Source organism: Rhipicephalus sanguineus, chromosome 2, assembly GCF_013339695.2.
Source record: "Rhipicephalus sanguineus isolate Rsan-2018 chromosome 2, BIME_Rsan_1.4, whole genome shotgun sequence".
Taxonomy (NCBI): Eukaryota; Metazoa; Arthropoda; class Arachnida; order Ixodida; family Ixodidae; genus Rhipicephalus; species Rhipicephalus sanguineus.
The window spans coordinates 212,725,144-212,747,406 of record NC_051177.1 but is presented as its reverse complement, the minus strand read 5'-3'; the positions used below and the strand labels follow the sequence as shown (position 1 = coordinate 212,747,406).

General features: G+C 46.6%; 1 protein-coding gene across 1 annotated transcript in view; it reads right to left on the bottom strand.

Moving 5' to 3' along the window:
- Positions 1-22,263, bottom strand: part of LOC119384060 (DNA mismatch repair protein Msh6) — a 260,639-nt gene that overhangs the window by 162,892 nt on the left and 75,484 nt on the right. Inside the window, exons 10-11 of the mRNA XM_037652348.2 lie at positions 11,344-11,418; positions 11,150-11,285 (exon numbers count right to left, since the gene is read on the bottom strand). Of these exons, the coding sequence (XP_037508276.1) occupies positions 11,150-11,285; positions 11,344-11,418 (211 nt within the window). The remainder of the gene's footprint in view (positions 1-11,149; positions 11,286-11,343; positions 11,419-22,263) is intronic.

Here is a 22,263-nt window from a genome sequence, read left to right as displayed (position 1 = left end):
CGGCAGGGCTGGGTAAAGATACTTTGAAATTGTATCGCGATACAGGATACTCAGGCAAGAAGTAATTGAGACACAAATACAAGATACTACAGCAGTGATTGCATCTGATACGATACATCTTAATTGTATCTTAAAGGGCCCCTAAACCACCCAGGGGTCGAAATATAGTTGTGGTGTTGCAGTTGCGCACTAGTCTACAACAAACACGTAGCCGTGAGAATTTTTCAAAACGATGCCGTAATAGTGGCATTACATACGTTTGATGATAGGAAAGACGCCTTTGCTCGTTTCTCTGTTTCCTCTGCTATGCTCTCTTCGTCGGCTCATCTCTCCTCCTGGCCGAGTGTTCCTCCTCACCGTGCGAGGAGGAAGAGCAGTAAGCGTGCAAACAGGTGTTGTAGCTGACGAGCAGATGACATTTTGACGTCACGGCAAACACTGAGGGGATGAGGAGTGCCAAAAGGCACAGAGAGGAGAAGGGATTGTTTCTTCGAATTTGTGGGGGCACCCGCAGCTCGTAGCACTGCCGGGTTTGGCATCGTTGATCGTGAAGCCATTGTGAACTCGATGCCCGTGTTTACTTGAAATGTTAAAATATATCGGAGGAGGTTTGGGGCCCTTTAAGGTACTTCGATACATTCGCAAATTTGTTATTATATAGCCATATAATGCAGCAGCAAACGCCTATGTACAAAAATGTTGGCTTGAAAATTTATTAACTGCGACCAATTTTGTTTGATTTGAATGAAATATCTGTTCGTATCTCAAAAGGTTTGTATTTATTGCTCAAAGTATACTATTAGTTTCATTGCGAAACATTAGTGGGTACCACGGTTCTCCGCACAATGATGAAAAATGGCATAGCTGCTCACTGATTGCTGGGCGGTTTGCAAGCAGCACTTTGAGCCGCGCTACACTATAAGTGACTACGAACACTGACTACGAAGAACTAACGAACCAGCGACGAAAGCCTACAATTCTGTCGGCAGTCTGTATACGATATATCCAGAGCATTGATCTCTGTATGAGCTCCAATGCGCTCGACTGTTTCATGAGTAACCGGAGTACAAATGACTCTATCGCAACATTTATATTCGTGACGGCTGAGTTCTGCCAGTTTTGCACTGTTTCTTTAATGCCGAAAGGCTATCTTGTTTTAACAGCATGCTTCCGCGGTTACGATGCACTGGTTATGCGACCTCTGAGGGCTTAAAATACCAGGAAGGCGAGCCAGGAAGCCGAGCCGAAGGCGCGTGTTCACCTCCGAGGAACAAACTTCATGCATCAGGGCTTATCTCAAGCATATTAAAATGCACAGATGTAAATATAGCCCGTTGGTTATTCTGCCTGAATTCATTACAGCCAGTTCTCATTTTCAATGGACACCTTATATTGCACTTTTCCTGATCTTCTATCGATGCCATTAGAAAAACTTCTTTTTGACAACGTTTTGTATTATAATTTCATTGCTTTATCTGTAAAGTGTCAAAAGTGAAGCCAGGAGGGGCAGTGGTGCTCTATGCTTTGCGAGGTTATGTTTATATATATATATATATATATATATATATATATATATATATATATACACGCACAAATACGGACAGTAAAGTGTCCCCTTCCCAACCGGCGCCTAGCAATTAATAACAATATCCGTGCAAGGCACCTGAGGACGACCGTTATTTGTACCGGTCGAGTTAACCTTGAGTTCCAATACCTTTGAGCCCTTGTAATGTTTAAGTCGTATTTACAGCGCATTTGTAAAGATACGCACCGTACACGCATGCAGCTTCGCCAACGCGCGGTAAATGTTCGGTGTGCTTTCGGCACAATATCAGCTCACAGCTTTCTGAGCACAGTTAAATTCCATTAGAGCAGCTCAGTTACTCTGAATAAACTAGACGCCGAATCACCACCAAAGAAAGCATTAGGGCAGAAGAAATCAGACTAAGACACGCCCTTTTTGTTCCCTCTGTCTCTTTCTTCTGGCGGTCGTTCGGCGTCTAGTTAATTGAGAGTAATTGTTCTAAATAGCCCAGCAATAAGTTCGGCTCAATTACACTGAGATCGTGAATATTCACGGTCGCTGTCAGCCCGTTTTCATTTTTATATTTTGCGTACTTTCCAGCAGTCACTTCGGCTACAAGAACTGATTTGCAGTATCTCTCAAAGGCATATATGAAGCAAGCATCCATTAAAAGGGTTGAAGTTTCGTCCATCAAGGCTTACGACGACAATTCCTACGCTTAATAATGATAGACATGCAACGAAAGCCACATCAGTGCCGATTAGCCGGGTGCCGCCGACGCGTCCAGCAGTTCTAGCGGCTCGTTCTAGCGCTCCGCGCTGCGCGCCTTCAGTACCGAGCGACTGCAGCGCCGCCGCTACGGTCGACGCGGAAGGCATCAGGCGGCGAGGCGCGTTCACGCCACTCAACAGTTCTAGTACACTCTAGCAGCGGCTAGCAATTTCACGTGTCAGCGTCCCAAAACGCAACACCAAGCATGCTGCGCGCCTATATTTTGTCGATGCAGCTAGGCATAGCTGATCATTGACAGACCGGAGATTGGCGGCCTTCATTCTTAAATCGGTAGGTCGATATTTGCGGCGCACTGTTCCCGTCCCGAAAGTATATGCTAAGCGATGTTTGAAGTCAGAAGTCCTTGAATCTGGGATTTCTGTGGTAGAAACGTCCACTGTAAAGGAGTCCTGACGACCTTGCTGGCCTGACATTTTAGTCAAATATATCCGAATGTTTGTTGTACCAGAATCCGTTGTAAATGAAGCTCAATCAATGCAATAAATATGAAGGTCGGCATAACGCCGCAGATTGGTATTTACTATCTGAATGTCTGTTGTAAACAGATCTATTGTAACGAGGTTATACTGTATTATGATATGTGCATCTTAAAACAGACTGCCGACATCGCTTAGCACGAGAGAGCATGATTGATCAACATTAGCTTGTCGGTGTTTCAGATGAACGAAAGCAATTTACGTATATCAGTGCCACAGACGCTGCTGCGCGCATCTGCGGAAAATCAGTGCTGCCATATGAGACTCGATCGGCGCAAAGATCCCAACAGGCATCTCTTGCTTTGCAGCATGGCCTGGACTGGTTTGACTGATGCCAGCCGTGAAGCGCTAGGTGCTGTTGCAGAGATGATACCTCAGTATGCTTGGATAGTATGTCAGCATGCATTGGTATCGTCTCGGCAACAGAACCCAAAGCTATGCGGCCCTGGCGTCACTCACACTATTACAGGACACGCTGCAGAGCGTTCGAGTTGAGCTTGCTGATGACTGTACATAGTCTGCATGCTGTGTCTGCCCTTCGCTTTAAACCGCCTTATCCCTCCCCTTTTATTTTTCTCTTGCTTTCTTCGGTCAGCATGTGCTGTAAACACGGAGCTAACAGTTACGAAGCCGTACAGTAGATGGAGCTGTTTGTTTGGTAGATCATCGCAGTCCGCTGATTTCCGCTGATTGCAGGCCCTCGTATGCTGTTCACAATAGCGCACGGTAATGCCATGGGATGCGAAAGCAAAGAGCGCAATATGGTCAAAAGATATGTCAGTGAACGCACACGTATAGCTTTAAAAAACAAACCAGAACGACAATACTAAATCCGCGCGATAGATTACGACCAGAAGACATTATTAGGGATGGGCGAATAGTGAATTTGAGGTTCGAAGCGAATCCGAAGCGAATGGTGATTTGGTCGAATAATTTCGAATCGAATAGTTCGAATAGTATTTACCGTATATTACAGTATAACCTCGTTACAACGGATCTGTTTACAACAGACATTCGGATATTAAATACCAATTTGCGGCGTTATGCCGACCTCCGTATTAGTTCCATTGATTGAGCTTCGTTTACAACGGATTCTGGTACAACGGACATTTGGATATAATTGACTGAAATTTCAGGCCAGCAAGGTGGTCAGGACTCCTTTAGAGCGGACTTTTCTACCACGGTCATTAACTTCCGACTTCAAACATCGCTTAGCATACTTTCGGGACGGGAGCAGCGCACCGCGGATATCGACGTACCGATTCAAGAACGAAGGCCGCCGATCCCCGGTCTGTCAATGATCAGCTATGCCTAGCTCTAGCGACAAAATAAAAAAAAACGGCGCGCAGCGTGCTTGGTGTTGCATTTGGGACGCTGACACGCCAAATTGCGAGCCACTGCCACCGCTTCTCCTCGCGGTCGCTGCGCGGCGAGCTTGGCCGGGGGGTCCGCTGCCGATGCGCAAAATGCCCATCCGCGGTTCTGAGGAGCCAGCGGGCAATGCGATTCGTTGCTTGAGACGAAGGACATTACGGCTTCTTCGCTTTCGCATGTCCGCTAGCGCGATGTTCTTGCCCGCAAAGTTCGGATTTGGCTCGTACATCGGCACCGTGAACGGAGTTAGGCCTAACCACGACATCTAGTAGAAAGCGCGGTTGCGATGTGCGTGGCCGCGGTGCCCGATGTTTCAAAGTACGTCATGCTCGATTGCGAGTACAAGGAGTTGTCCCGCGGTGGTCTTCGTCATAAGCTTCGAAGTGCTGATAAGAACCACCTCGAACAGCGGGTCCAACGAGTCAACGCTATTAGTCGCACGTCTGCGATGTTCGCGACGAGTGCGGCGCGCTATCGTAATCTGATGATTGAGCTTCCGCTTGCAGCTGCCCAACTAAAGCGTTCCAAATTATCGTCGACCCATAAACACAGAACGAGTGCGAACGCGTCACTTCACTAAGTAGCGCAATTTTCGACAGCCACGACCTCGCAACGCACAAGCAGCAGACGACGATCCCGAAGCGAGCATTAACACGTTTTGGCTGCTTCTGCGGTAATACCGCAGAAGCAGCCAAAACGTGTTTTTCGTACGCTTGTTAGTGAACGGAGGAGCCAGCTGAAACGGAGAACTTGAACGCGGAGAAATGCTCTTTACGACGAGCCCAAAATGGTGGCGCCCGTTGCGCCGTTGCCGAGCTATAATTTTGAAAAACGCTTTTTTTTATATTTCCGCAATTTTCGCCAAGTCGGCAGACGCAAAACATTTTTTATAGCACTTCTATGTAGTTTTCATTGAAGATATTTTGGAATCGTATAGAAATGGGCTACAGAAACTGAAAATGTGATTTTCCAAAAATCGCATTTTTTTTTGGTCCCCCATTAAAAATAAGACCATGTTTGTGACTCGTAATTCTCTCCGGTTATAACAGACCCATTCAGTATTTGCATGAAAGTCTGTTGTAACAGTACTTGGATTTTACATACTCCCTTTACAACAGACCAAAATCCTCTTCACTATGAAGGTCTGTTGTAATGAGGTTATACTGTATTAAGAAAAGTGAGCATTTTCGTCATGACCCTTGCACAATATTTTTAAGGACTGGAACTAGGTATGAGTGAAGGTCACTTTTTTGGTTTGAAATGAAGTGGAAACAGCCTTGAATAGTATCAAGATTTGAATAGCAGTAGTGTGCAAGTTATAAGTGGTGCGATACGTTACAATTTAAAAATTATTATACTTAGCGCATATAAGCCCATATAACACGCTTTTAAACTTAAAAAAATATGTACATTTAACCTTGAAGTGTGGCTTCGCGGCAGTGCAGACTTCCCCTGGATTGGTTGCTTCACGGCACAGCAACCAGACGCTGTAGTGAAACCACCTTTATAGGGGGTTATGTGCGGTCAAATGTATTAAAATAGGGCAGTTCGGAACGGCGCTGATCTTCTTCATTACAGTATGCATATATTCGTGCATTTCGAATACTTCGAAACTTCGAATAATCTAAATTCGTATCGAATTCGAATACTGTAATATTCATCCGAATATTCGAAACGCCCAAATATTGGCCCATCCCTAGACATTTTATACAACCAGTATGCAGTAAAAGAGCACTACTCGGGCCACTCTCTTTGTATGCAGTTCAAACACACGATCAGTACAGTAAAACCTCGTTAATTCTGATCTCAAGGGAGTGAAAATAAATGTCCGGATTATCTGAATGTCGAATTAACGAATGCATAACAAAAACGCACATTTTCAATTCCTTTATCGCATACCTTTATTTTGAGAAGTAGTCTGTGATGCTTGTTTGTTTTTTTGTTGACAGCTGGGCAGCAAGGACTAGTTTGCGGGCATGTGTCAAACCCTCTAGCGCACGAGTATTGCCTGGGACATCGTAACAAAACTTCTTTAGAACGACGAGAGCGTCCGCGGCTTCTTTTGTGGTACGACACACCGGGCATAGTTCATCGCATGGGTCTTCGTCGGACGCCTCATCCGTCTCACCGAGCAGTAATGCTTTCATTTGGGCCAGTTGGTGCAAGCTTGTAACTTGATTCATGGCTGCGCTAAAAACACGGACAACAGAAGAGACGTACACAGGATGGGCGCACCCGTCCTGTGTACGTCTCTTCTGTTGTCTGTGTTTTTAGCGCAGCCATGAATCAAGTCTCACCGAGGGCAGCACTGATGATCACGTCATTGTTCAAGTGACCGGCGACGACAAAGCCGTCATCAATTGTAACGTAATCTGCAAGCTCCACTTCGGAGGGAAGCAGGCCAAGGAACGCCATATCGTCCTTTTCTTCTGGCGCTGCGGGCTCTGGGCTGCGTTCCGAGCTTTCTGAAGCCTCAGGCCGCAGAAATCCACTGTGACGAAAACAGTTTGCCACAACATGTGCCGGCGTATTGGACCACACATGCGCCAAAATATGTATCGCACTCAAAAGCGTTGTGTTATATGGCTGCTTCCGGTCCATGCAGAGAAGCATATGTTGCAACACTTGAGTGCGGTACATTTTCTTTACGTACTGTATAATGCCTTGACCCATAGGTTGAAGGACAGCAGTGGTGTTGGGTGGAAGAAACACAAGCCGTATTGCCTCCAGATTCGAAACGTTGCAATGTGCGCTGCAATTGTCCACTACGAAGAGCACCTTGCATTTCTTGGCACTGAAGCGTCGATCTAGATCCTGCAGCCAGGCAAGGAAAATCTCAGAGGTCATCCACGCTTTCCGATTCGCACGGTACTCGACGGAGAGGTGTTTTATGTTAAAGAAGCACCTCGGCTTCAGCGCCTTGCCGATAACCAGAAGCGGAAGGCACTCTGTGCGCAAAATCCGATTGTCACCTTCTTTGGGGGTCGGCAGGCTCCAAGAACAGGAAATATCTCGGCGCAATTTTGGCACGCCTGCATATTCACTCATGCACCATGACGCGTACCAGGCGTTGAGACACCGATTGAAGCTCAATAATGCATTAAACGCGCTCAAAACGCGCAATTACACGCTTTCGTAGGCCGCGACGAGCGCGCGCCAAATGCAGACGCTCTCCACAGCTTCAGTACAAAGTGACTACAGCGCCGCCGCTACGGTCGCCCGTCGGAGCATCACCCGAGATGCGGCGCGGCCGCTTCGTTCGTTCCACTGGCCCCTTCTAGTACACTGTACCGCTGCCACCGCTTCTCCGAGCGGTCACTGCGCGGCGAGGTTGGCCGGGGGGTCCGCTGCCGATGTAAAATATGCCCATCTGCGGTTGTGAGGAGACAGCGGGCGATGTGATTCGTTGCTTGCGACAAAGGACATTGCAGCTTCTTCGCTTTCGGATGTCCTCTAGCGCGATGTTCTTGCCCGCAAAATTCGGATTCGTCTCGTACATTGGCACCGTGAGTGAGTTAGGCCTAGCCACAACTGCGAGCAGTAAGCTCGGTTGCGATGTGTGTGACCGCGGTGCCCGATGTTTCAAAGTACGTCATGCTTGATCGCGAGCACAAAGAGTTGTCCCCCGGTGGTCTTTGTCATAAGCTCCGAAGTGCTGATAAGCAGAACCTCTAACAGCGGGTCCGAGTCAATGCTATTACAGTCGCACGTCTGCAACAAGTACGGCGCGCTATCGTAATCTGATGATTGAGCTTCCGCTTGCAGCTGCCAAACTAAAGCGCAATTATTTTCTAAATCATCGCCGACCCGTGAACACAGAACGAGTGCAAACGCGTCACTAAGTAGCGCAATTTTTGACAGCCATGACCTCGCGACGCACAAGCAGCAGACGACACTCCCGAAGCGAGTATCACGGCAGAAGCAGCCAATAGGAGGGGCCTCAAATTGAATTAACTTCAAACATGTGCTTTTTGTGCGCTTGTTACTGAATGGAGGAGCTAGCTGAAACAGAGAACTTGAACACGGAGAAATGCTCTTTACGACGTGGCGCTCGGTTGCGCCGTTGCCAAACTATAATTTTGAAAAACGCTGTGTTTTTGTTGCTATTTCCGCAATTTTGGCCAAGTCGGCAGACGCAAAAGAAATTTTTATAGCACTTCTATGTAGTTTCAAGTGAAGATATTTTGGAATCGGATAGAAAAAGGGCTACAGAAACTGACAATGCAATTTTCCAAAAATGGCATTTTTTTGGTGCCCCGTTAAAGGGACCGACAACTGGCCAGAACGGGTGATTAGATCCTGGTGGAAATGAAAAGGCCGTGAATTATAGTGACAGATTCCAGAATACTTTTCGCGATCTGAGTAGGATTTATATTTTTAAATCGCGTTTAAAAGTAACAAAAAACCGGTATGTCGCGCAGCCTAGCGCGAGCGCCATGAACCAGACGTATGCAGTCTTAAGCATTTTGTTGTACGTAGTCTAATGCTTTTACACGCACCCAAACGAGGGCTGAAAATTTGAATATGTATGTTATTGTCAATTCCCGTTTGTTTCTAAGGTAAAAGAAGTAAAGCATGAGATGCGGCGCTCCTTTCGTGGCTTCCAGTGAAACGGAGGCTGCGGCGCATGCGCGCGGCGTCCGGCGGCGTTTCCCGCGTAGCTCGACTCTCGTTTGCTCTCGTCGTATCGGACTTTGGAAGAGTAGCACGCGAGTTTGCGCTGCTGCTCGCAAAATGCCATCGACTTCCTGTTCTGTGGAGGATTGCTACCACTTCATGAACAGCACTGCTGGTGTATCCTACCACTTGTTTCGTTTTCGAAGGCTTAGCTTGGCTTGGCTTGACTAAAATGTGATAAAGCAACCTCTGTACAGCCAAAGTACTTCTATAAGAAGCCCCAGAAAAACGCTATAACTATTGTAAAATAATTTAATAGGCTAGAAGGCAGTAGTCGCGGCACCGCAGGCTTTGCAAACGTAACATCGCCTTTTCATACTTAGGGCATAACTTGTCACCACTGCTGGCGTATAATTGCTATCGCGCTCACATCTCACTGTTTGCAGCATGTGATAATAAGACTGCATAATCGCTCCAGATCGAAAAACTCTGATTACAAATGTTTTACGGCGTTCTCCGCGTTACCACTCCGTGATTAGAAGCTCTGACCAGTAAGCTTCCCACTGCACTTAAGAAAACGGGTACCGCAAAAGTTGGTTGTCGGTCCCTTTAAGAATAAGACCATGTTTGTGACTTGTAATTCTCTCCGATTATAACAGACCCATTCAGTGTTTATATAAAAGTCTGTTGTAACAGTACTTGGATTTTACATACTCCCTTTACAACAGACCAAATCCTCTTGACTAGGAAGGTCTCTTGTAATGAGGTTAGACTGTACTGCTCTTCAAGTCTAGGTTATGTTGCAGGCGAGCAACTAAACTGTACGGTTGAAGAGCAGAGGTTGAAGAGCGCTTTTACGCGCGCCGGTCATTTTCAAACCAAAAGCACAGTGCCGACCTTGTTGACGAAACAAGATCGCATCGGTACTTTCTTTTTCTTCATTCAGGTAACTGATTAATTCGATTAAAATTAGTGTTACCTTGTTCCCAGAATCATCAGGGCTCCCTTGTTGCCTGAACAGTGCACAAAGCATTGGGAAGTCATCGCAGAACAAAGATAAAAAACCAGCAGCTAGCCCCCGAAAGGCTGCGATACACAACTGGTTTTGTTTTCGCACCCAACAAAACATGGCGGATCATGCTTATGGGCTTGTCGACAAATGGCGCTGTACATTTTGAGTATCCCCTATGGGGTATATCGAGTGCCTGCCATATTGTTTTTCTCCGAAAGGCCACTAAAATGACGTCTTGGTGCACGCTTAGCACAAATTATGAGATTTTTGCCAAAATGCAGCAGGGTACCACTTGGCACAGTTTGGCGCAATAGGTGCAGCTCTCGTATCGCTGTGCTCCATTACACTAGGTTTCTGAAGCATGCCAAAAGCAAAAAAGAAAGAGCTGAAAATTGCATAGTGCCTTGCTAAAGCAGAAGATATGTCTGCACAGCATCACTCTGTCTAACTAAACTTGAGATTAGTTTTCTAGAGAAGCACCTGTCCTTATAGGCAGTATTTATACTGTTTAAGGGGAGATGTGGGTCTTGAAAAGTGTGTTTTTAATAGTTGGGTGAATGGAATGAAATTTGATAGACTTATTCAGTTTTTTCTGCAGATTCCAAATCTCTGAGTAGATTTTTAATAGCTGCATTAGAACAAAAGATATGCTAGTTCTACAACGTTTTCTAGCACAATTCTTACGGGGATTTTTGGCAACTTATTTTCATCAAACACAAAAGCAAAGTATGCGGCGAGATTGCCAGAAAGCTGGTCTAGCCGATGATGCTATTTATTTTCTTTTAATGTTGTTTACCAAATCATAATTCTCGATAATCATAAAGTGTATGAAGCAAAAATTTTTCACTCATATTTGCATCCGTTTATTTTGCATTCGAAGTTCGATGAAAACAATAAAATTAGCATCATCGGCTAGACGAGCTCTCTGGCAATCTTGCCACATATTTTGTTTTTGTGTTTGACAAAGCAAAGTTGCCAAAAAGTACCGTAAGAAATATGCTCTCAGAAATTGCATAACTTTTGCTCTAATGCAGATAATAAAAATCTACTTGAAGATATGGAATCTGCAGAAAACACTGAATAAGTGTATTGAATTTCATTCATTTAGCCCTACTAATAAAAAAAAATTTTTCAAGACCCACGTCTCCCCTTAACCTTGGGTTCTTGTTGGTGTTTTTTTGACATGATGGAGAGCTGGTGTTCCTTTAAAAATATTTTCAGTTGGCAGTTCAGTGCTTGTTTTCCATTCCTGTCCTCCTGTTCACCCTTCCTCAAGTTATATGCATTCTGCCTGAAGATTAGGAAACTTAGAGAGGCTGGCCTGGGTGTTCAAAAAAGCAATATTTGACCTACTTTTGCGGCATCGTTCCTCCATCATCTGGGGGGTCTCGGTCTGCTCTACTCGTGCCACCTTGTAGCCCTTTTGAATGAGGGCCTCCGAGTATCGGCCATAAGCAATTTCAGGAAAGCCAGAGTGGGCGAAATCCCCCTGCGTGCAAGGGCACACTTCAGATCACACGAGCACTGCTCACTTGAGGTGCACCCACCTTCATAAAGACGAGGCCAAGTTCTTCCACTCCAATCACTGCATCCATGTGGTACAATTCGTAGAACTTGCCCACCTGGCCATGGAGAGTCAGCATTACAAAACTGCAAAATACTTAAGGGCATCTGACGCATTATGTTTTACCATCAATTTTAATGCACAGATTGAAGTTTTCACAACCGATTTCAAACATGTGATTACCCTTCCTGTAAGTTATTTTGTTTTCGCTGTAACTAATCTGCACCCTTCATAGCTTAAGGACAAAAACATACAGTGCAGACCACTTATAACGTAACCGCATATAGTGCAGGACCGGTTATAATGCGGTCTTTTTCGACTCCCGTTTACCTTCCCATAGAGCCGCATGTATACGCATACCGCTTATTGTGCAGTCCCCAAGATGAAATACCGTTTATAATGCGGTTGCGAGAAAATATTTCTGACAAACGCGGTAGCGAGTGCGGTTCTCAAAGGAGGTACGCCGCTGGGGAGGGAGCGACGAGGTCGTTACGAAGGGCGAGGGCACGCACAGTGAACAAACGAGGGGCGGAGGGAGGAAAAAGACCGCGGCAGCGCTGTGCGGGCTCGCCGACTGGGGAAGGATGGTGGTTGCCTAGGCGACGGAGTAGCCTTTGCACCAGCGGCGGCAAGGCTCCGCGGCCGCTTGCCGGCAGCGCGTTACGCGTGGAACGTACGATCGCGTCCTCATCAAGTGCGCTTTAAAGTAAGTTTCCTGTCGGGAAAAGCGTCGTCGTAATCACACTTGCTACAGATATCGCGTTTGCTACCTCGTCCGCAAATTGAAAAGTTTTGCGGCTTCATGACGCGAGCTTTCGCCTTTTCTGCCAGTGCGCGGACTTAAACGAGCTTGGCGGGCTTTTGTCACCGTTGATCTCCCAGCCGCGAACATAAACCGCGCAAACTTCGTATCATGCGCGCTGTTCTTGGGTTAGTGCTTGAGTGCGATCTTTTCGACGTCCGATCTTCATGTTGTCTTGGAGAAACTTCCCACGACAACATGCTGAACCGCACGCTAGGCCTAATCAGCGTTGGTTGCTTTTCGGTAGCGGGCGATGAAAGTTGCGGTTTGGTGCGGAATCAACGAAACTTTTTGCGATGGCTGCACTTGAAGGGAAGAGAATCATATCGTTAATGAAAACGAGGGCATGGTTGGCACATGCAACTCTCGAATGGTGGTTCCGGATTCGATTGCAATGTCTTGGACATCGCGTGCGCGCCTCGTGAAATCGAACGATCGGTACCGCTCAGCACGTGAAATTTCGGTCGCGATTCGACATGGTTTCTGTGTAATGCGCATACCTCAAGGTGGCCTGAAACGTAGTCGGCGAGTTTCCGCGATGGCACTTTGTTTTGTTTGCTTTTTCCCCCCGTGTTCATTTCGTTGGCAATGCGGGTCTTTGGCGGTTAATTTTTGAACATTCGGAGATTTAAGTGGTTGTAAGCGCCCGAAATCGCATATGTCGATTATCGGACACGCGAGGCTACATGCTCAACACGTTTTGCGCAAGTGCAGCCTTTGTAGAAGGTTGTTTTGGTTATAGTGTGGTACCGCTTATAGTGCGGATATTCGCGACTCCGGCGACTTACGTTATAAGCGGTCTATACTGTATTAGTCAATGAAAAATAAAATTTAAGATATGGCAAACTATATAAATGACTGAAGGTTTAAATAATGCAAGCAGTTATTATTTGGCCATTCTTAGTGATTTTACAGTAGAATGAACTATAAACTTTGAAACAAACACTTGCCATAGTTACATTTTAACAATTAAAAAATTTGGCAGATCCCACGTACCGTGGGAATCGATGTAATGCAAAGCATACGGGGGAAGGCGACTGTGGCGTAATTTTTTACATTGAGACAGACATTACGAAATGACGCTAAGGATAGGCACGAATGGTATACGCACACACATATGTTGAGGAGTCGCACATGTGTTATATAACCAGTTGTTTACAGTTGCATAACGGTGTCTACAGCAACACAGGTATTACCAACATCAGATGCGGTAGGCCGATATGCAGTGCTTATACTTCTCCCTTATGACGGAGAACGCACGCAAGTTTCACGAACCCGTCTGCATGTGGGGAAGGGGTTCTTGACAGTTCTCACATAGCAGACCTCGCCAATTCTGCTGCTTGTCTGTGTGTGTTCAGTGTATGGTGGCAAGAGAAGTGGGATGCGGCCTACGTTGAAGATGCTCATTGTTGTGTTCTTACATGGGCCCATGCCACCACACCTGTAATGATACCAGTTGCTGTGGACAACATGCTGGAATCCCGTGATTGCAGTGGGCTCATTGCACATGTCGGGAACTGACGAAACAGCCCGTGAAACAGGTTTTTGTACATGTGAGTCGGGCGCATCCGGCATGAAATGCAGCAGGATCTATTCGGAGCCGAGCGACGCCCAAGCGCGCCAGCAGCCGTCGGCGGTGAGCCGACGCCTAACTATAGAGGGCTGTTTTAAATGCGAAGCATCTCTTGCTCGGGGGTATGTCCCGCGGCCTGGTAGTCCGCACTCACACTACGCATGCGTAACTCTCCTCCTTCCCTCTCTCCAACAGCTGCACGTTACTCTCTCCACTTCTCTCCCAGCAGCTGCTTGTGCTTCTCCTGCGTTCTCGCTTCTGCTCTCGCGGCGCATGCGCTACTCTCCTCCTCTAGTCTCCTCTCCTTCAAGTGGGTAGAGCCAGCGCATGCGCGTCCCCTCCCCCCCCTCTCTCCTCTCCTATGCTGCCCCCCTCTCGCGCGCCTGTAGACCGCGTTCCCCGTTTGCCCTGTGAGAATTAACGGCCAGGCTAGAGGGAAGACATGACGCACGTAGTGTTCCTCTTCGTGTTCCACGACACGATGCAGTAGCATGCCCAACGAACGCCAACAGAATGCGATCGTGCAAGTGCTCCAGCTTCGCATTGCCTCATGGTCCCCTTTAGCGGGAGATGGTGTCAGTTTTTTTTTTGCTGACGTAACGTCACCGTGACGCACACGCGCGCGCTATCTTGGCAGCCATCAGCAGGCGGCTCGTATATCCTGCTACGTGCTGCGCTCTCAATGCGAAGACACTGAGCAGAAAGAGCATCTTTCCCTGGAAACGCCGTATTCTCTTACACCAACGTTTTGTAGAGTTACGCGAGATCGAATATAAAAGAGTTTGCTGCCAGCCTCTTCGTATAACATTAAAATTTGTTGCTATCGCATTCATTGCTTTGTCCTTGCGGTGAAACAGTTTTTTTTTCTTTTGAGAGGGGTTAGGGTCCGCGCGTCTGTATTGGATGGCGATGCCCACACTGCAGATGACCAACGCGGCCTCCATTTCTCACTCAAATTTGCGCAACTGAGAAAATTTAAGCTCGCCAGGCATTTTGGCACAGCGTGGCACAATTTTAACAAATTTCACGGTTTTGGCTCAGCTTGGTGCAAAAATAAAGAACTGTATCAAATTGGCGCAATTGGCGCAGCTGTTGCATCCCTGGATAGGTTGTTTCAGGGCACAGCAACTCGACACTGCAGTGAAACCACCTTTACAGGGGTTTATGTGCTGTCAAATGTATACATATATTCGTTCATTTGAAATACGTCGAAATTTCGAATGATCTAAATTCGTATGGAAGCAAATTTGAATACTGTAATATTTGTTCCAATATTCGAAACGCCCGAATATTCGCCCATCCCTAAAAGAGAGGAAATCCACACCTACCATCAGACTACCATGCCAATATTATCGGAATGGCCGCCATATCATTATCCACAAAGCGCAACCTTCCAAGTTCTCAATCAACCCTTCCTTTTCCTTATAAAGGGCCCTTTTTTGGGTCACTGGCTCGGATGACCAGCTGTGGCTGGTGGACAGGGCCTGCCTAGCGATGTTGCCCAGGGGGCCCCGGACATGAGAGGGCCCAAATATGTTTACATAGAATAAAGTTTTACCCATCCATCCTATTGCAATGAAGCTGTTTTTTAGGACTGAAAAGTAAAAAAAAAAAGTCTTTCTTTTTTCAAAAATGTTATCTCTGAATTCTTCCACTATTGATGCATAACCTCAGCAATGTCCATGCATTGCAGATCATCATTTGAGTCATAACAGCCTTTCTATACCACAAAAGCAATCTCATGGTATTTTTGGTACTTTTCTCGGTTTCACATGTTCCGTAACTTCACAATCTTCTGACGTTCACGCACACTCGTGTGTCGCAGATTTAGGTGCGAGTCAAATGAAATCCATGTAGCTGAAATGGCTTTGGGGCATGTCGCTAGTGTCGGAAAGCAGAGGCACGTCAAGTCAAGGAGAGCCTGTCGGACAGTCAATGAGGGCAAAAGGGGTGCAAGAGCATTGGAAGTGTAACACAAAGGTGGTGGGTGGCAAGTATTTCTGCCTTCTTCAATTTGTTTGCCTTTACACCATAATCACCAAACCTCAAAAAAAAAAAAAGAAAAAAACACATGTCCCCCTTAATTTCCTTGGCGTCATTGTCTGTTGCTTTGTTACGCTGTGTCGAACAAAGAAAGAAGGTGGCATAAAAGACAGACAACTTATGGTCAGTGAGAGCAACAGAATGGATACCAAGGGATTAGAAATGCAGCCATGGGCAGCACACAGGTGAGGAGAGGACATGTGATGAAATGTGATGGCATAGAATGGAAGTGGCTTGCACAAGACAGGGTAAATCGAAGAGTACCGGAACTTGCCTTCGTCCTGCAGGAGACTCCGAACAGGCTCACGACGACAACGAACAAAGAAACATTCCCCCCCACTCGTATGCTAACAAAATAGAATTGAGCTTTCTCGGCACACTAACACAGATTATTAATACATGTAATATGCTGTCAAGCTCTGCTTAATTTAGAAAACTTGTTTCACTTTCTTGGATGAGACTGTCTGAGTGTACGCAGTGAACACTGCTATGAGAGTCTTGTTCTCTTCTGCCCTTCACCCCACGGGTAGGAAATCAATCTTCCCTGCCTTTTTCTGTTTTTTCCAGTTCTTTGCACAACTCACTCACATTATTTTGATGTTTGCGGCACATAAAGCCACAGCTGGGTCCAAAATAATTGGGAAAAGCACTGATGTGTGCGTTATGTGCCTTTTCATCCACGTCCTGTTCATGCTTCTTAAAGGTACTCGTGGATTACCAAGGTCACCAAACATCTGTTCTGCTTAATGTATAAAAAAACACAGGGGAATAAAAAGATACCAATGCTGACTGTCTGATAAAAGGTATATACAGTAGACTCCCATTAAGACGAACTCAAAGGGACCACAGTCATCTGCTCGTCTTATGAGGAGTTCGGCTTATCAGAAGTGCCACCAAAAAGACATGCTAACATGCCAAGTGCATCCAAATATGTTACTTGAAAACACTGAATGGAGTAGAGTAGACTTACAATGGGGGCAAAATGACAAAAAAAAGCATTTACAGTAATACCTCGTTAACTCGGAAGTAGTAAAAACCATAAAAAATGTCGAGATAAGCAGATTTTCGAGATAAGCAAAGTTGGGCAAATTCTATTGAGAAGTTCAGTTCTATCTAGAAACGTTATCCCTACTGACCAGTTTCTTAACAGGAGCGCCTAACTGGCTCTTTGTAAAGGTTTTGAAGAAAAATAATGACATACCAGCGCTATTAACCAGCTGTGTTTTTCGGCACTGCCTTTTTATTTAGTGCAGAGAGACCGACTAAGGCTGGTCTGCTTCTCAGTAACACTTGCACCTAGCAAAGCTTTCTCGAGTTGCTTAACACATCGCATGTGCCGATCATCCGCGCCGCTGCACTCAAATTTTTTTCGCATCAAGCGAAGCATGTTTCTTGTTTCGGCGGATGTCGTCACCCCTCGAGTAGCTGTGTCGACGCTGCCGCGATCACTGTGCGTGACGCCACGTTGTTTGGCTTAAGAAAATGGTCAAACCAGCCGATGTTGCAGGCTAGATCAGTTTAGCCCACCGCTAAGTCCAGAGAATCGGCCTTATCTGTCGATGTGACTGGAAGGGGCTCCTCTCGCACGATGCCACACATTCAGCGCCGTTTTGACGTCCGGAAACTTCGAGCCTCGAATCCGTTTCTTTGATTAGGGCTACCTTTCTTTGCAGCATCAGTGACTTGCTTTGCTTTGGTGGCGTTATCCTCACCACATCGCACGCCCGACGAAAAATTCCGCGCGACGTGCCTTGCGTAAATAAAATGCTGAAATCGCATCTCTGACGGTAAACAAAACGTGTACGACCCGCGCTATTTTGCGGGGCCTGCTTATGTGCACGTCTATAGCGTCACATGACGTGACACAGGGTTGCTCGACAAAGTTGGTATGCCGCTAGGTTCCGACTTTACTTTCGGGAACAGTGTCCATTTTGTCGTAAACGCGGCAGCCTCGCGCGAACCTTGTGAAACGTATGACATTTTGCCGCTAGTATTTTGTGAAACGGTTCGGCGGCGAAGTTTCGGTTCCATTATCAGTCGAGATTTCGAGATAACCGAAAGTGGGCACGGAAATACTTCAAGATAAAGGGCAATAAATACATTGCACCTATGGGAAATTGTTCGGTACCGCGGAAAACTTCGACTTAGCCGATTTTTCGAGATATGCGAGTTCGAGTTAACGAGGTATTACTGTATTTGGCCCAGCTTGATAGAAACTATACTTTCAAGTAAGTATTGATATGAATCTAACGAGCACCCGATTTCACGGGTTCAAAAATAAAAATTCTCCTGAAGATATTGCTACCACATTTTAACGATCAAACTGTAGCATGCTCCTAAGTTGATGATTACAAAAAAATAAAAAAATAGAGAGGCAAGCACAATTTTCCTTCAAAGAATGTAAAATTTATTGTCCTGGCAGTTCCTTTTCTTCTGTGAGCCTGTTTTGCTGGCTCTAAGATACGCCTCGGTCGCGTGCTGTTGCCTTGACAAGGTCATGTTGCCTTGACAAAGCCCATAGTAACCTTTCCCGATCGACGTGCAGCTGAAGACATCCCATCGCGCTACTCACGCTCACAAGCCTCGCGCACACGAAAAAGACACGACGCAGCTATATTCAATGTGCAAAATCAAAATGGCTCATCACAATTTGTACTTCACTGGGAATAGATACAATACACACAGGTCCTACATGAACCAATGCAAACTGACCACAAAATGTGCTCGGCCACCATTGTGTGATGGCAATGACAATGACCTGCAACGTGGTTTTGGTTTTGTACTCGCTTCTAATGCACAGACAATTTTCGCTCCCGCTGTCGCTTTAGTTCTTTTTTTTTTCCACTCCCCTTTCGTTGTTTCTGCCCCTCTGACTAGAGCACTGCACGGGCCGTAATTTTCGGCCCGGGTCCGGCCCGGGCCCGAACCTCGTTCAAATTTACCCGCCCGAACCCGGCCCGGTGACTCAAAATGAGACCCGGGCCTGGCCCAAACCCGAGAAAAAATTTCGCCTACCCGGCCCGGCCACAGATCAGGCCCAACTGAGGCCCGACCCAGTAATCTAGGTGGTGATGCCCGAACATGGAATTGACAGCAGGGTGTTTTAAGTGGCAAATATCTACGCTTTGTTGGCGCATGTTTTGCTAACAATTATACTTTAACATAGCTACGGTAATTTCTTGTAAAAAGGGGCTCACGGTGCAAACAGTTGAGCGGACATACTGAACACAATGAATATTTGTTCGGCAGTGGTATACTGTACCTATTTTTTCTGCAAATACACTGGGGATCATGAAGGGTGTTTTGTAGCAGACATTGTAGCAAGAAAAGTGATTTTCAGCACGAGTGTAGTTTCGATAGGGAGCGCAATAACAATAAAGGATGGATTGATGGATGGATAAACTATTATGGTCCATCGGAACGCGCTCTAGCACGTTGCGGGCCGCTCCGACATCGGAACAGAAAGACCAAGTCTCTCTGCTGCATCGCGGGCCCGTTGGCCTGCCCATATAGCTGTTCTTCTAGCGCGGGGCTGGTATATAATAGCAGCCTCCCATTTGGACAGCGTGATGGCTTCGCCGCCGCGTAACACGGAGCACCGCCAGAGCATGTGCTCTAGATTGGCTTGGCAGAGAACAAAACGCCCACTTTGTTTTTATTGCACTTTATAACCTATTGAAATTCATAGCATGCTCTAACCACAATGCCAACCATGTACCCTTCTCGATATGTAGAATCCGTCTTCACCATTGTAGCACCTTGCCAGAGCCAGTGATGCTACCGAGGACTTCTGATTTGGAGCAATTTTTGGAGCAGCAAAATTTGCGTTTTGGAGCACTTTGGAGCAGCAAATATTTCATCTTGGAGCACTTTGGAGCAGATAATTTTGCATCTGGGAGCACTTTGGAGCAGCGAATTTTACATCCTGGAGTGCAATACAGAAGCATATTGCATTAACATTCAAGCACCTGAGTATTATTATGGGGCTCTTATGAAGGCTAGAAATATTTCGATTCATTGCAAATCTCATGGAAAAAATCATCTCAGGAGCATAGGCGTGCGCACAGGGGGGGCGGAGGGGGGGGCGCCCCCCCTAATCACCTAAGAGGGGGGAGCGCAAAATCTGCCCCGTACATTGACCCTTGCGATAGCAATTATATCCTTGCGATATAATCCTTGCGATAGCGGATTTTTGCCGTCGCCGTTGCCGTAATTTTCCGTATACAGTCCAAATTAATAACATCACCACGCGCATTCTAGCCCCGGGTAAAAGCTCGCGAGCGCTGACGACGAACGCTGCTGAAGCAGAGATTAAACTAGCCGGCCATCTGTCTCCGACGCACGGACAGCGCATGAGATAACATCTTCCCGCGTGCGGGCTTGCCGTCAATTGCTCATCAAACAGAGAGGAAACGCCCCGCCCGTCTTTCGTAAGGAGCATGAAGGGACGGCGCGCGCGCTATCTCGAGGCATCAGGAGACGGCTCGTAAACTTGCTGTGCTCTCAATGCTTACTTCGCGTTTAGAGAACTCAGAGCAAGAAAATGCTTCGGTTCCTGGAGGGGCCATATTCCCTTAAACCAGCGTTTTGTTGAGTTACACGAGATTGGATCCAAAAGAGTTAGCTGCTAGTCTTACTTCGTTTCACAATACAATTTTTTGGTATTGCATTCATTGCTTCGCTCTTAAGCGAAACTGAGTTTTTTTAACCGTTAGCTATTGACCCCCGAAAGCGAGGGGCGGACGTGTAACATGGCGTAGCCACTTCAATGTGGGCCGTCAGCGACGGGCCCGCTACTGACAGCTGCGCATTTGCGGCTGCTCCAACCAGGTGATATGATTTTACTAATGAGATGACATTTTTAAAAAAGCAAGCAAAAAATTCGAATTGGAACCCTAGCACGTGAGCTCGAGAGGCCAGGGCCTTTTAGGGGGTATTTACCGCAGAGTGATTACAAACTCGGACGTGCTGGCGGAAGGAATTACGAAAAAGCTGCTCTGGATGAAGATCCATGGATAAAGTATATCTGAGGAAAAGTCTCAACGCGTTTCCACCGTTCGCGTGCTCTTCCATAAACGCAAAGCAAGGAAAATGCGATATTGTCCCATATATCTACTGCGAGCGATCCCAGATTTCATTCCGCGATGTCCGGAAACAGAAGTGACAGACATTTTAGCGGCACTCATGTGGTTATTACTGAACATTGCTTTCCTTACGTGCCGTGCGACGCTTGAAACGAGCTATCAGCAGCGTTTCTGGAACAGATGACGTCCGCCAATGAATCGCCGTCGCACTTTCTCGCTACCGATAGGCCTAGACGTCACGAGCCTCTGCGGAGAGCGCGTTTTGCTGTCCAGCCGACTTGCAGAACAGAAGCTGCGTCGGCACCGTGCATGGCATCGTGGCTTACTCGGAACGCACGTGCGAGCGCTATTTATTCAGCGGAATAATTTTTGGTCCATGATTGCGACTTTATTGGCAGCCCCAAGATCGAGCTGCACATGTTCTGACGCGCCGGCGGTGCGATTGCCGGTGATAGACGCCCCCGAACCCGAGACTTTGGCGCAGTTTGGTGCAAATTTCGTCGATATTATCAGGATGGTGCAGTAAATACAATTTGGCGCACTTTGGCGCAGTTGGCGCAGGAGTGGAATCAGTGCAGAGCAAGAAAAACAGGGGAAAAAAACAAATTTGTGACCTTTGTTGTAAGTACACTAATCTGGGCAAAGGTATGGAACCGCGTGCACCACGTGTATGCGTATAATCAGCCGAAAGGAAGAAAAAAACTATTTGTCATAGCACTATTTTCATATACCATACCACTGCTAGTATATACAGACTGTAAGTTTCTTATGGCATAGTTTATAGTTTGCTTCTTCACATGTTCTTGTGCGAAAAATCAAAGTATCAAGAGATTCCCGATTTAAGCACGCCATGCGCTGTTGCATCACATATCCTGCCACGCTAAAGCTTCTTGCACTGCTCACGCTGGCTGGACGGGCACACCAAATCTGTCTTGCCAATTGCGAAGGCGTCGGCAGTCGTTGTTCTTAGCTTCCACCACTGGAGCAAATCTAGGATGTCTTTGTGGACCTCTTCAGAATGACCATAGCTGTCCAGCTCATCCCTTCACTTCTCTTGTTCCCGAACGTCGTGCCACTCTTCAATGTCGTCTATAAAACTCCTCTTTGAGGGCTTCTCCTCGTAGTTTTCAGCAGTGTATGTTATGCACGGTTTCCACCGTGCTCGTTTTATCCATATTATAATGGTTTATGCCTTCCCAGCGATGTTGTATCGGTAGAAGGTGGCCACTGGACTACGCGGTTAGGACTGGCAGGAGTAGGACGAAGCAATTTCGATATATTTTTGGGGTTCGCTCGAGTTTGGTAATAAATGCGCGACTGAGCTTCTTGAAGCTTACTCATTGGATGCATATAGTTCGAGGTAAGGGGACATCACCCGGCACGGAATCTGTCATTATCCTT